Genomic DNA, 15,921 nt, shown 5'->3' on the forward strand with positions numbered 1-15,921 from the left:
TGCAGTCTTTCCTACCTATGTGCATAGGGGCTGGACCTGATGGTCTGTAAGGTCCCTTCCAGCCCCTAACAACTATGAAATTATGAAGTTTTGAGGGAAGCAATTCATTGGCCTCTGGGTGGGCAGGCAGCAGTGGCCATGATGAGCACTTCCCCCCATCCCCCACCAAGGTCCTGAGCGAGCCACACACCCAGCAGAGGGGCCAGGGCACCTTGTGCACGAAACGCTGGTGGACTGCCTCCTCCTCCAATCCCTTCAGTAGCATGCCTAGGTGGCTGCCCGCAAACCCTGAGCCCACAGCACACCCCCAGGACCACACGCACTCCAGACAGTTTCAATCATCAGTCTATTTCCCTCCACTACAACATACTCTCCTTCCTGCCCTCCCTCCCCAACAACATACTCCCTCCCACCCTCCCTCCCCAAAAGCACCATCCCCCTCACCTCAGTGCCCACCACCAAGAAAATACCCTCATTCCTGTGCAACAGAGTGTGGTCAATGAAGTGTCATAGGGGAATGGTGGGCTGAAGGTACCTACAGCACAAAGCCTGAGGAGAGGCACCTGGCACCCCAGCCTCTGGTGGCAGCACCACAGGTGTAGACATTGTGGTGAGGCTGGTGGGCTGGAGACTCAGCTAAGGGAGCAGGCACTGTCCAGCCTGCTACCCCTTCCTCCTCCATGAGGCCAAGGCAAGCAGGGCCTGTAGGCAGAGCTGGCCCAGCAGCAGGCATCTCCTGCTCAGGGGCTACATGGTGGGCTGATGAATGGTGGGCAGCAGCCCAGGTAGGCAGCCAGGCTCTTGAGGGACCCAGCTCAGAAGCAGGCCAGGGGGCCCTGGATGCTGCAGACACTGCTGAACCTCCTCCCAGGACCATTTTCAGGGCTTGGTGCAGGGCTGTGAGTGGCTTTCAGGGCCCAAGTGGGGCAAGGACTGGGCAGTGGCCAGCATGAAGGTGACCGCCAGGGTCATGATGGTGTCCAGCAAAAGTGGTCCTCCTCTGTGGCCTCCATTGCCTGGGCCACCATGGTCGCCTGCCACTCCTGGGCCTCCAGCATCCTCGCGAGGAGGGTGAGATACCTCTCCTTGATGGTGAGGAGCCTGTTTCTGAAGGCTCAGTCCTCCCAGTCCTTCTCCCACTTCTCACCACATCCTTGGCTCACCAGGACCACAATTCTGAGACTCTAGTCTCCACTGTGGTGACCAGCCAGTCCAGCACCAGGGTCCTGTCTTGGAGGCACCACTGGTGGAAGTGGCATATGGGGAGGGTGCCAGCAGATGGTGGCAAAATCCTTGTTGAAGCAACCCTGCTGGAGCTGCTGGTTCTCTCCTGTGTGCAGCTGCTGGACCTGCAGAGCAAGGACAGAGAGACTCTTTGTGACATTTGCAACATTTCAGAGATAAAATGCAGTGTACCAAGGGGCTGCACACTGCCCGGCCTCAGATCGGGGGTTGTGTGCACACAGGTACCCAGGGACCATGGTAAGTTGGCCAGGCATGATAAGTTGGCCAAGCCCTCCATCCCCATTCCCTGCATAGGGGCAGGCAGCCCACCTGCTGCTTGCGGCAGCCCGCCTGTCTTCCCTGTGCCCTCCCCAGGCTAAGCCAGGCCTGGCTTCTACTGGCAGCTGCTCCAGCAGCTCCAGACCAGCACCTCACTTCTCCGCTTTACAGCACAAGCAGTTTGCTTCCATGCTTCCTGGTCCACACTGCCTGGGGTTGGAGGGTGAGGGGCTCCTGCCTAGCTGGGACACAGAGCTGGTGACACCTATGCCTTCCCACCAGCAACCCTTTCCAGAGAGGTGGCCCAGGCCAGTGTCCCCACAGCACGTGGCCTGTTTCCCAGGTGTGCTTGAGTACACCTGTTGTCTGTGGCCTGGCTCCCTCATAGATAGGCTGCAGTCCATGCAGGGCATGGTCCTGCAGGCAACCCCAGATTGGCGGTTACGGTCTATGATGCAGACCCAGTGAGCTTTCAGGGCCTTCACCTTAATGCAGGTCTGCTGCCCAGACCAACATAGCCATGCTCCTGCGTGTAGGCTGCCATGTCTCCATAAATATGACTGTTTGCCTTGGACTGAGCAAACTGCCTCTGGACTTCAGCCTCACCCCAGACTGCTATGAGCTGAGTGGTCTCATCTGCCACCCAGTTTGATCCCTGGGATGCTCTCCCAGGGGTTATGGATGCTGCCATCACAGGTGCTGGATCCAGCAGGGACTCCAGGTGCCTTTGGGTCCTGGCATGTGCCCACAGCACAGGGGCATGGTAACCAGGAGCCAGGGATCAGCCAGCACAGGCCCTAGGGGTCAGGCCAAAGGTCTTCAGGACTGCTGCAGCTGGCACATGCCCACCACAAGCACACAGTGCCCAGGGACAGGCAGCAGCTGGCACAGGCCCTGGGGGTCAGGCCAGGGGTCTGGAAGCCAGGTTGGGACTGTTGAGGAGTTCCACATGGCTGAAGGCACTCCCAGCCACGTTGCTTTGGCCAAGGCAGAAGCATGACCTCCCGCTTGTCTGGCTTACTGGGAGCACATCTGCTTAGTAGTATACATCCACTACTGTGCAGTAGCTAATGCACAGTTAATCTACTACCTGTGTTTACAGGTAATAGAAAACTGCACATTAACCTATTTTACTGTGCAGTAGTTGCTGCGCATGTTACATAGTGATGCCTTACTGCACAGTAGATTAATCTACTGCACAGTAAAGCATCTTGTATAAATACACCCACAGAGGCACTATCACCTCCTATATCTTGTACCTAATGCTCCTTTTTGATGCATCCCAAAACCTATTTACTTTTTGTGCAGCTGAATCACACTGCAGACTCGTATTTAATTTGTAGTCTACCAAGACTCTTAGATCCTTTTCCATAGTGCTGCCACCCATTTTGTATTTGTATTTTTTATTATTCTTTCCAAGATGTGGCACCTTGCACTTGTCAGCATTGAAAACTTAATTTTGTTAGCTCCAGCCTAGCTTTCCAATCTGTCAAGATCCTTCTGCATTTCACTCTCATACTCCTATGCATGCACTACTTTTCCCAGATTTCTGGCATCTGCAAACTTGCTCAAGAAACTTTTCTTGCCAGCATCCAAATCATTAATAAGTACACTGAGTGGCAATGGAAACAAGCCAGACCCACATGGGTCTGAACTGCAAACCTCCTGTCATTCTGACATGGATCCATTTATAATTACCCATTGCTCAAGGCTATTGATCCAGTTGTCTATCCACCTTATAATAGTTTTGTCCAGCCCACATTTCTCAAATTTGTTTATGAGAAGGTCATGTGGGATCTTATCAAAAGCTTTGCTGAAGTCCAGATACACTATCCACAGCATTCTCTTCATCCAGCCAAGTAGTTACTTTGTCAAAGAAGGAGATCAAGCTTTTGTTTGACATGAGTTTTTCTTAGTAAATCCATTCTGGCTGTTTGTGGTCAGCCTTGCCTCCTCTAGATGCTTGCAAATGGACTTCGTTAGGGTATACTCCAGTAACTTCCTGGATATTGAGGTGAAGCTAACCAGTCTGTAGTTCTCCAGGTCCTCCTTTTTGCCTTTTTAAAAGAGGGGCACTATGTTGGCCCTTTGCCAGTTCTCTGGTATCTTACCACACATTTCCTATGACTTCATCAATAGCATTGCCACGGGTACCAGGATCTCCTTTGCCAGTTCCTTCAGTACCCTGGGTGAAGTTCATTCAGTTCTGATGAACTGAATTAATTCATACCCATTAAAAGCTCTCTAACTGTATCTTTTCTTATCTCTTCCCTCAGCTTGTCCTCTTCTTTATCCAAGTATCAGGCTTCTGTTTAATTTTGCTTTTGAAAAGTAAAGCAAAGGAGATGTTGAGTAGCTCCACCTTCTTTGCATCTTCTCTTAAGAGCTTACCTTGGTTTGTTAACAGTGGACCTACTGCTTCCTTGGTCTTTCTTTTCTGGCCAAATTATTTTTAGACCCTCTTTTTGTTGTTTTTAACTTCCCTTGCCGGACATTTTATTCTTTGTGTCAGGTGTAGTTCATTGTTGCCTTCCTGATTTTGTCCTTGAAGATTCTTGCTCTTTCCTAGTAGTATTTCTTACTGACCTGCTCATTTTTCCATTGACTACATGCTTTTCTTTTGTATCTGATGCATCCTAGAAGCTCCTTGTGCAGCCACATTGGTCTCTTCACATTCTTCTTGCGCATCCATCATGTCAGAACCATTTCTTGTTGGGTTTCCAATACTATATCCTTTAGAAGTTCCCAGCCCCCCTTGATGCCTTTATTCTTCAGTCTGTCTGTCCACAATACCATACTTATTAATTTATTGAGTTCAAACAATCTGCCTTTTTGAAATCGAGCATCCTAGTTTTACTGACTTCATGCTTTCCCCATCTTACGATCTGGATTTCTGTCATATCATGGTCATGTCTTCCCAAGTTGCCCATCACTTTCAGATCCTTCATCAGTTTTTCCCTATTTATTTGTCAGAACAAAATTCAAGATAGATGATCCCCTAATTATACTCTCAATCTTCTGGAACAGAAATATGCCTTCCACAGAAATTAGGAACTGGCTTGACATTTTTTGTTTGCCTATTGTTCTTCCAGCAGTAGTTTGGAAAACTAAAGTCTCCAATCAGTACCACTCCATAGTTTTGGGATAGATTTGTCACCTCCTTGAAGAGTTCCTCATCCACCTCCATTTCCTGATTCGGTGGTCTATAGTAAGTCCTCACCATTATACTGGTGCTGCATCTTTCACCTTTCATCTTTTCCCAAATGCATTCTGCTTTGCTGTCTTCTTCCTCCTGAACCAGGGAATGTGTGTTTGTGAAATACAAGGTGACACCCCCTTTTCTCCTGTCCTGCTGAATGAAAGTGTAACCCTCAATGTTGACATTCCAGTCACAACAGCTGTTCCACCAGGTCTCTGTGATACCAATCAGGTCATAGTTCTTTTCACAGGCTGCAGCTTCCAGCTCATCTTATTTATTCCTCATATTTTTTGCAGTTGTATGCATACAATTTGCATATAAGTGTTCAGAGGTACATGAGAAATGCCATCTTTGACACTGGTTTGTAATTTATAACATAGATCTCATCTCCCGAGTGTGTGTGGACACTCACACAGAGAAAAAGTATTAGATCTATAAACACAAGATTGCATTAGCACTGGTAATTTGATTCTTTCCCTCATTTTCCCAAATAACTTCCATGCACATTGAAAAACAAGACAACCTGGGATAATCATCTTCGTTAGCATTGATTCATTTCACTCTTGATTCATCTCCACTGAGGCAACAAAGTTGGTTTTAAGACTTAATCTTAATTCAATTGCTTTTATATTGCTGCTTCTTTTATTTATCATCCACACAGGCTGCTCTTAGGGTCTTGTTGCACAGGACAGTTGGCACATGTTTTATTTAGATTGTAGCAAACATTTCTGTGCCATATTAAAAGTTCAAATGTGTTCTGAACAGTCAGATGATAATGCTTACTATGATCTCAGCCTGCTCTGGACTGGGCTGGAGCTGTCTGTGTATCCTCCCCCTCAATCCCACCACAGCACTGACCCCAACACTGGGGACTGCAGCTCACACGTCCTTCATGAAGAGGTGTAACCTCCAGGCCCAGACACCACAACATCTCTGCCATATGTCCAGCACTACCTGGAAATTTTTCAAACTTAAATTGAACACCTGTCCATAACCTTAATCTCACAGCTGCTTATGTCAGAACACATTCAGGGGAGCTGACTTATTCTCCAGAAGGCTCTCCTTGGGAAACCAGTTATAATAACTTTTCCCAGTGTCTCCTCTCACATGTGCCTTGTGTCTGACGTTGCAAAGCTTTGGTATAGAAATTTCAGCCACAGGTCATAGAATCTACAGGCTTAAGCAAACAAAACACAGGGAAATACAGCATAATTTTGAAGTGAAGCTAGAAAGACACTAGGCATTTTATGTGGGTGGCAGGCTAGCATAAAAGATAGTGAAGCTGTTCCTATTAGAAAGTCAGGAATAATGTTTCAGATATTATAGTGTCTGACCCTTAATACCATATAGGAACACCTGCTCATCAACTTGACTGGTTACCATTTTGGCCACCATCTTGGGACTGGAAGTACCACCCCATCACATGGTTTTTGATGTGACAAACCCCTCCCACCATTTCCCCTTGTATGGTGTGTGACATCACAAGCCCCACCCCTACCCCTGGTCACATGACACATAACATCACAAACCCCACCCCTCCCCAGTCATATATGTGACATCACAAATCTCACCCCCAGTCGCATGACACATGACATCAAAAACCCCAGCCCAGCCCCTGGTCACATATTGCATGACATCAGAAACCCACCCCTGACTCCATCACATGGTGCATGACACCAACATCACGTGGTCTGTGACATCAGAAGGACAGCCCATTCAGGCCCCAAAGCCCACCTTTCATGCTGCAAGACCCACCTTAGACCACATGGTACAGTCACGACTTAGCCCTCAGACCACAATGCTGGCTCCAGAAGTCCCCACCCCGTCACGTGACTTGTGACATCAGAAGGGTTGCCCAAAGGCCCCAAACTCCACCCTCCACTCCACCCTAGGTGACCAGCCTCCTATGTAGATATGTCTGGTAATCACAGTGCCTACCCAACCCACACCCCATGCTAACACCTGTATGGTGCATTCAAGCCCCTGAGAAAAAAATTTAAACCATATTAAAACAAGGTTTATTAGGCAAGTAACAAAATACAACATTAACAATAGTCTTCAGCCTTGCCTTGAACAGTTGTTTCAAAACCAGGTCCCACAAAAAACCTTTTCTGAACAGGGTCAAACTACATTTTTATTGGAAAATAGTCCCCCATACAGCCCTGCTCGGTGACCTCCATGGGTTTGAAGCCCTGCTCAGCAACCAACATGGGCTCATAGCCCTGCTTGGTGACCTCCATAGGCTCAAAGCCTTGCTTGGTGGCCATTGTCTTTGGACAAAACTGTCACATCAGTCTTCAGACTCAAACTCCTCTCTTTCAGATATGAACAAAAACAGTTCACACAAAAGACCTTTACTTTTGGCAGGGCACCAATGTGCAGGTTTTGAAAGCTCTCTATAAAAGGTATTGTCTACCTGCAAAAAGACTGTAATTAGCACAGGCCCAGAGAGTTACAAGAACAAAACACCCCCACAAAAAATAATCTAAATTAGTTACCTCAGCCCCTTGGGACAGGATTGTTCAACACCTCCATGTTCTTCGCAGGTAGGTCTGATATGGACTGCGTGGGTTTTGTCACAACCCCTGCTCCTGTTTGGGGGGCCTCGGAATCCATCTCACACTCCTAAATAGGCTGTCCGTCTGAGGTCGTGGACCATGTGATGGGAGTCACGTGCCATATGACAGGGTCAGGGAAGGGTTTTTTTGGTGTCATGCATCATGTGACTGGGGTGATGGTGGGGTTTGTGATGTTATGCACCATGTGACCAGAGCAGGGGCAGGGTTTGAGATGTCACACATCATATAAGGTGAAAGGGAGGGAGGTTTGTCATGCGAAAGATCATCTGATGGGGTGGGACTTCCAGTCCCAAGATGGCAGCCAAGATGGTGACCTGTCAAGACAACTACACTTATTTTCTGTTTTACTGTTCTGCCTGTACCTTGATTTTTCCCAAGCCCCACTTTTTTGGGAATGGACTTTCAGGATATACAAAATGCTTGTTCTACAGGAATCTTATTTAACCTTCCACTCCCAAGATGTTTAGGTTTCAGACAAACCTGAAATGGAAAATCAACTCCTGCTTTAAAAAATAACCATGTATCAGTACTTGAAACTAACAAGAATGAAAAACATTTCTCTGTGCTGAACACTATTCTCTTAACCAATGTGTAATAACTCTTCCTGAAGATTCATCATTATACTTTGTTCCATCTGACTTTTCTCTGCATTACCTGCTTTTTCAGATAAGCCCCTTTTCATAGAATCATAAAGAAGTAGGGCTGCAAGGGACTCCCAGAGGTCATGTAGTTCAGGTCCCTGCTCACAGCAGGTTCATCATTGCCAGAATTATCCCAACCAAGTATCTATTTAATCTGATTTTAAAAAATTTCAAGGATGGGCATTTCACAATTTCTTTAGGTATTTCTCCAATGCTTGACCACTCTCTTAGTCAGCAAGTTCCTTTTAATTTCCAACCTAAATTTCCCCTGCTGAAGCTTGAGGCCTTTGCTTCTAATCCTGTCCCCTATGGCCACAGAGAAAAGCCCATATCCATCCTGCCTGTAATCACCCTTCAGGTATATGAATACTATTATCAAATCCCTCCTGAGTATTCTCTTCTCCAAACTAAATAACCCTAATTCTTTCAGCCTTTCCTCATAAGCCTTGCCTCCCAGGCCACAATCATTTTTGTTGCTCTACAGTGGAATCTTTCCAACTGTCCACATGCTTCTTGAAGTATGGGGCCCAAAATGGGACACAGCACTTCAGATGAGTCCTCATTAGTGCTGAATACAGTGGAAGAATCACTTCCCTTGATTTGCAAGTGACATTCCTCTTAGCACAATCCAGCATGATGTTGGCTTTTTTGTGACACGAACACAGTGTTGGCTCATATTCAGCTTTTGGTCTACTGCAGAGGTTCCCAACAACCAGGCCATGGCTTGGTACCAGGCTGTGAAGGGTTGGTTACCAGGTCATGGCTTGAGCCCCACCCCTCCCTTCCATTGGTCTGCCAGGGCAAGTGGCTTTCACCACTGGGTGGCAGGGCAGCCCCAGGAGGGAGGCAACTGGCTCTGTGTGCCCCTTCCCACTCTTGTGCTGGTCTGCGGTATAAAAAAGGTTAGGAACCACTTCCTCTATTGTAACTCCCGGGTCTTCCTTTGCAGTACTGCAGACTAGCCAATCATTCCCCAGTCTGTATTTTACATGCTTTCTTGGCCACAAATGTTCTCAGGCGTTGAGAATCCACAAACTGATGTCATGAAGTACATCAGAAAGACATGTTCCAAGATGCACTATAAGCTCTCTCTTTTCTTTAGAGTCACCATTCAATATGTTTTTTTCACCACCAACTGACCTTGCATTTGTAGTACATTCAACCTTGACCTATGAAGACAATTTCCACTTCTTTTTTAATTGAATCCATGTTTATGAGAGTGCTTGAACACATTTTCAAGAGGTTTTAATGGAAATCTGCCAATACCTAAATTATTATTCCTAATAGCCAATAATGCTGTTATCTCTACTATGCAAGAGGCAAGGATTTCTTTGGGTAATAACTTTTATTATCCCAACTACATAGCTAGTCCAGTTAGACAAGCTTTTGAATGCAAGACCTTCTTCTTTAGGGCTGAGGAGACAAGCAAGTATATCACTAGTTAAAAAAAGTTGGTAGAGCTGTGAAATGTTAAATGTTACTTCTATTAGTAATTTCTTAATGAGGAAATATTACTACTTTCAACAAAGGTATCCAATTATTTGTTGTTATTTACTGAGATCCCAAGTAAATATTAGGTGCATCATGAAAACAGTAAGCATTCTTCATCCTGAGAAGCATAATTTAAAGCTAGATGCAAGCCTGAGGAGTAACTGGACAAGGGATGGTCCAGTGGTTTGTGGCACTAGCCTAGTACTTGGGAAACTTGTATTCATGCTCTGGGGATGCCATTGGAGAACCCTCACCACCCCTGGCATATTTCTGGGTTTGGTGTACATAAGAGGAAGCAGATGGACAAGGTATCTTTGGCAGCACTGAAGCCAGAACATGCTGTTGCCATTGTGTGGGCTCTTCTACATGAAATGCTTTATTGAGCATTAGACTAATCTAATGCACAGTAAAACATCACCATCTACATGTGTGTGGCAATTACTGCACATTAAATTAGTCTAATATCCTGCTTGCTAGTACCAATATATATAGGTACTAGAAAAATGACATATTAACTAATGCATGTGTACATGATGATAATGGGTGCAAACTGTGTCCAGACAGCCACACCAGCAGGAGGCCAGCCTCCTGCTTGGTGCAGAGCCATGTGGCTGTAAGTTTTTACAGCTACATGGGAGGGACAGCTCATTGGCTGTTCCAAGCTGGCCTCTGGCCCCCTGACCTGACCCCCAGGGCCCATGCCAGCTTCTGCCTGCCCTTTGGGCACCATGCCCCACCAATACAGGCACATGTTAAGCACAGCAGCCCTGCAGACCCCAGCTCTGCTCCCTGGGGCCCATGACAGCAGCTGCCTGGCCCATGGACTCCATGACCTATTGCTACAGGCATGTGCTGAGCCCTACAGAACCGCAGACCCTGACTCTATCCTCCAGGATTCCATGTGGGCAGAGTCTGCCTCCCAGGCACCATGCCCCCAGTGGGCACTTGCCACCTGATGCCAGTACTTGGAAATCCAGCCTGACTTCCCAAGGCCCCTGGCAGCAGCTTTTATGGTGGCATCCCCAATGGCAGAGAGAGCAGTCCAGGAGCTAAACTAAACTAAGCAGGAGACCATGGACCTCATCACAATCTGGGGCAACACAGAGGTCCAGCGGCAGTTTGACCAAGCCACCTGGGTCAATGCACACATATACACAGCCATGGCAAAGCACGAGGGAGCACGGTCACCAGTGCCCTGGCTCCCAGTGCCTCATGAAGGTCATGGCCCTGAGGACTTAGTAGTTCTGAGTCAGGGACCACAATTGTCATTCTGGGGCTGCCTGCAGGTCCAAGCCCTCCCAGCAGCAGCTGGACCAGATTCTAGTCCTGAAGGACCCTAGCAAGGCACATTTGTTCCAGCAAAGGTGGGCTGCCAGAGACTGTGCCATGTCCTAAGTGCCCTGAGGGCTCAGTGGGGGAGGGACCCTCAGGCCTCCAGTGCAGGTCCTGGCATGCTCCCTGGCCGCAGCCTCACCTGGCAGCTCAGGAAGCCCAGGCCACCACCTGCCCCACCAACTCCAGCAGCACACCCCAAGCAGGGATAGGCTGCACATGGCCTCAGCAGCAAGCAGCTGCAGCTCATCCCTGGAGGAGGCCGCTGCCCAGGTGGCCAGGCACTGTGCCTCCATTCCCTGCAACACCTCAGGCAGCCAGACCACGCCACCACAACCAGGGACTAAGTCCGACCACCAGCCATCTAGTAAACCCTGCATAGGGAGGAGGGCTGGGACAGGAATAGGGTGCTGCAACCACCTGTGCCCATGCCAGCTTGTTATGCAAGTGGCATAAATACAAGCTTTAGGTTAGGTAAATAACATGGAGCTGGACTTTTGCCTGTTGCCTTAATTTTGTGTATTATCTTGATGCTTTTTTGGTGTAGTTCCTTGGCCTTAAGAAACTCCATTTTGTATTTCTCTGTAGCTTGACATAAGTGCTTCTTGACCTTTCACTCCTTTGTACACTGCATGGGTGAGAGTGTGTTTGTGGAAAGGGAAAATACCAGTTGGCGACTGGCTGAAGAATGCAGACAGATAAAAGACCAAAACAAAAAGAATCCGCCCCAGAACAGCGAGAGAACAACATCAATTGACCTTCAAGGAGGAACACAGTGATAACTCAGCAAAAGCCCAGAGGACTGAATGAATTGACAAGAATATAAAAGGTGGGGCAAGACATGTCGATTTTGGGTCTTGTTCTGCATATCATTCTGGAGCATCCGTTCACCTGACAAGACAGACGGAAAGAAGCCTGGCTCTCACTCATGATCAACTTAGCTGGCCACTAAGTTGACTCAAGCACTGATGAGACTGGTAACATATATCAGCTCAGAACAGAAATTGGGGTATGAGTGTGTGTGTGTGTATGACTGTGCATGTATGAGCATATATTAAGCACTTAATCGATAAATGCGGCATCTTGCCTTGCCCCCTCTCACAAGGTCTCACTGTATATTTTGAGCTAATTGGTTAACAAGTTCACCCACCCAGCCCCAGACTGCAAGCCTGGAGCCAGGGGCCCCACATGCAGGGGAGGGGGGTGGCCTCCTCTCCCCCACCTCCCCAATCTGGCTGATCAAGCTCCCCCTGCCTGCTGGAGTTTCCCCCACAACATGCAGGGAGGTGGGAGGCAGTTCAGGACTTTACTGAGAGGCCAGTGGACTCCTAAATAGGCAGCCAGGGGCCTGTCACATTCAGAGAAAGTTGTCAATGGCAGCAGTGATCTCTTTCTCAAATGTGGGGATCAGGCACTCGTAGCATAGGCAGAAATACCCCTCCAGGTGAGCTTGCCTGGGGTATCATCAAAGCTCGGGGACCTCATGCTAGGTTCTCAGCTGTATCCAGGGCACCATGGTGATCATCATCATCAGGGTGTAGTGGGTCAGGCACCCCTCACTGCACTCAAACAGCTTATTGTGGTGTGCCCAGGGGACCCGCAGCAGGAGGATAGCTAGGGGCACAGGCCACACACACAGGGGTCCCTGGCCCAGGGCCCCTTTCTGAACAGGGCCACTGGAGGGAAGGAGAAACATCACCAGCTCCACATCACCCATGTGCAAACTGCAGCAGCACAGGAGCAAACTGCCTGGTCTGCTGGGAGGAGAAGGGGGATAACTGTTTTAGAGCCACCATGGCAGCTGCTGGCAGGAGCCAGCCCTAGCACAGCTTGGGTAGGGGATGGAGGGCTCAGCTAGTGGCTGCCTGTGGAAGGGCCCACCCAGCCAACTTACCATGGTCCCTGAGCATTTGTGCATGCACAATCCCCAAATTGAAAGTACAATGTATGTTATCTCTGAAATGTTGCAAATTATCATAAAGAGCCAATCTGTCCTTGCTCTGCAGGTCTAGAAGCTGCACATGTTGGAGAACCACAAGCCACTGGCAGAGATGCAGCTGCAAGGACACCACCACTGTTGGCCAGCATCCTCTGCATGTGCCGCATCTGCCAGCACTGGACCCAGGACCAAACAACGCTGCTGGACCAGCTGGTCACTGTGGTAGAAGAGTGGCTTATAGACCTTTAGACCTGGTAAACCCAAGACCTGGAGAGGGACTAAGCATACCTCATGCTCAAGGAGAGGCACATCACCCTCCTGGAGAGGCTAGTCAAGGCCCAGGACTGTCAGAGCATCATGGTGGCACAGGTGGTGGCAGCAATGGAGGAGGACCTCCAAGTCCTTGACACCATCCTGGCCCTGGCAGTCATCTTTGTGCTGCCTGATGCCCATCCCCTGGCACCCACCTGCTGCCCAGCGTCAAGCTCCACACTGAGGTTGGGAGGAGATGTAGTGCCATCTGCACCATCCGGGGCCCCTTACCCCAGCTTTTGAGCCTGGTCCCCCAGCAGCCTGGCCCTCTGCCTGGGCTGCCACTCAGCACCAAAGTGGGAGCTGGCCGCATCTGGGCCCCGGCCCCGTGGAAGAGGAGAGGAAGCAGCCTGGACAGCACCTGCTCTGACCCCCAGGCCAGCCCCCAGCCCAATAGGCTTGGTGTGGCATCCACACCTGCAGTAGTGTCACTGGAGACCAGGGTGCTGGGTGCCTCTCCTTGGGATCTGTGCCATTCCTCCACCCCACCCCCTCTCCTGAGAGTTGTCAATGCAGCAGTGTAAATAGCTTTACAAGGAACAGAGTGCTTTATTGGTGGTGGGTGTTGGGGTTAGGGATGAGATCTGTTGTTGGAGAGGGAGGATGGGAGGGAGGGCAGGTTTGTTGCTGTGTTCTGGGGTGAAATAAAGACTGGTATTTGGAAAAAGTCCACAGTGTGTGTTCTCTTGGGAGTGTGCTGTGGGCCTGGGGTCTGTGGGCAGGTGGCCAGGCACCCTACTGTGGGAGGTGGAGGAGGAAGGGTCCACCATCACCTTGAGCACAGTGTTCTGGCTCCTGCTGCTGAATGTATGGCTCACCCAGGGCATCGTTGGTACTGCCGCTGCAGCTGGCACTCCCAGTGCTAGGCATCCTCTGCTCACCATGCCTCCTACATCCAGGTTTTGTAGAACAGTGGCCCCCAAGCCTCACAGATGTTGTGCAGCATGCATGAGGGTGATGACCCAGGGGATGTTGAACTCAAGGTGGGCAGAGAGGGTGCACCAGCATCCCTTGAGGCGCCCAAAGGAGCACTCAACCAGTGCATGGCTTCATCCCAGGCATCTGTTGAAGTGTGCCTGGTGTGGGTCAAGCTGGCTGGTGTACGTGTGTATGAGCCACAGCATCAGCAGGTAGGAAGGCTCTCCGATGAGGAGGGGTGGAATGGTCACATTGCCCAGCTGCAGGCCTGGGACACCAACCAGGGTTGGCAGGATGGAGTTCTGGAAAATCCAGGTGTCACAGGTGCTGCCAGATCAGCTGGAGCAGATGTTCTTGAAGGCACTCCAGTGGTCCACCATGACCTGCAGCATGACCAAGTGGAAGCCTTGCTGGCTGTAGTGGGGCCAGTACACCTGGGGTGGACAGGTGATGGGGATAGGTGTCCCATCAAGGGTCCAATGTACTGGGGGAAGTGAAGGGCTCAGAAGCCCACCGCCACCTCCAGGGGATCAGCGACCTGGAGCACAATATGGGCCAGGATGTCTTGGACAGCACCACAGACCTCCAGGACAGCTTCCCTAGCAATTGGCTTGTCCACCCCAAACAAATGGCCAACATAGCACAGACTGGCAGACGTGGTGAGCTTGAAGAGAGTGATGGCCACCTGGGTCTCTATGGGGAGTGGTGGGCACATTGTGGTGGTCTGGCACTCCAGGTATGAGCTGAGCTGCTGGACTAGCTCCTGGAACATGGCCTGAGTCATTCAGAATGAGTCCAGCACTGGTCATTGTCCCAAATGCACTGGACAATGCAGTGCCACCAGTCCTGGCCACTAGGTCAGACCCAGAAGCAGTGAGGCCAGATGCCCAAGAGCTTGTGGAGGGCAGGGCATTCATAGATTTCATAGACACTGGGGCTGGAAGGGACCTTGGAACATCATTGAGTCCAGCCCCCTGCCCTAGGGGCAGGGGGTCAGCTGGGGTCACAGGATCCCAGCAAGATAAATGTCCAATTGACTCTTAAAGGAGTCCAGAGTAGGTGCTTGCACCACTCTGGCAGCAGGCTGTTCCAGGTCTTGGGGGCTTGGACTGTAAAGAAGTTCTTCCTTATGTCCAGCCTGAAACAGTCTTGGAGAAGTTTGTGACTGTTTGACCTTGTCATCCTATGGGGCACTCTGGTGAACAGGCATTCCCCCAGATCCTGATGTGCACCCCTTATATACTTACAGGCAGCCACCAGGTCCCCCCTGAGCCTGCGCTTTTCCAGGCTGAAGAGTCCCATAGCTCTAAGCCTTTCATTCATGTGGCCATCATCACCATCCCTACAAGGGTCATATGCCAGGCCAAAAAAACATGTTGCCAAGGAACAAGATCAGGGTAGTCTTTTGAAGAGCACCCGTAGCACCTGGGCAGCTGTGGCTAGAGTCTGCAGCTCTCCCTGGTTGCTACAGGGAGACAGATCAGGGCAGCAGCAGCCCTGGACCCATTGGGTACAAATCTGCATCCAGCAGGGTGCATTTGTCAATGTGTCCCAGGTAAAGCTTAATACACCTGAATTTACTGATCAGTAAAATTCAGGCACATTAATTTCACATATAGATGCACCCTATAAGTATATTCTTAAGCTTTTTCTACAGCATAGTGATGGGAAGTTCACAAGTGAAACTGTTCTGGGTTCATTCCTGGTGTGGATTCTTGAGCCATTAGTGTCCAGCAAGTCAGGCAGTTCTGCAGGCAAACTTTTGCTTCTGGAGTGCCTCAGCTGACTTGGGCAGGCGGGGCATGTACAGGCCAGTGCTCCTAGAGACCCAACATCACCATACTCTAGGTCAGGGATAACCAACCTAAAGCATAAGTGCTACAAGTGGCAAGGGCAGCCTCTGTGTGTGGTACCCAAGAGATCAGGAAGTCAACAGGTAGTACAGCAACAGATGGTGCATGAAGCAGAAAGTAAAGAAGATCAGGCAATGAGTACAAAGTAGGGAAT

The 15,921-nt window shown here is 49.6% G+C and overlaps 1 protein-coding gene across 2 annotated transcripts in view; it reads right to left on the minus strand.

Annotated features, from left to right (window-relative positions):
• Positions 1–435: 435 nt before the first annotated feature.
• Positions 436–15,921, minus strand: part of PCGF3 (polycomb group ring finger 3) — a 190,510-nt gene continuing 175,024 nt past the window's right edge. For both annotated transcript variants that reach the window (XM_059724527.1, XM_059724533.1), the window contains one exon: positions 436–1,349. In XM_059724527.1, the coding sequence (XP_059580510.1) occupies positions 1,185–1,349 (165 nt within the window). In that variant the 3' untranslated portion in view covers positions 436–1,184. The remainder of the gene's footprint in view (positions 1,350–15,921) is intronic.

This window comes from Alligator mississippiensis, chromosome 3 (genome assembly GCF_030867095.1).
Source record: "Alligator mississippiensis isolate rAllMis1 chromosome 3, rAllMis1, whole genome shotgun sequence".
Classification (NCBI taxonomy): domain Eukaryota; kingdom Metazoa; phylum Chordata; order Crocodylia; family Alligatoridae; genus Alligator; species Alligator mississippiensis.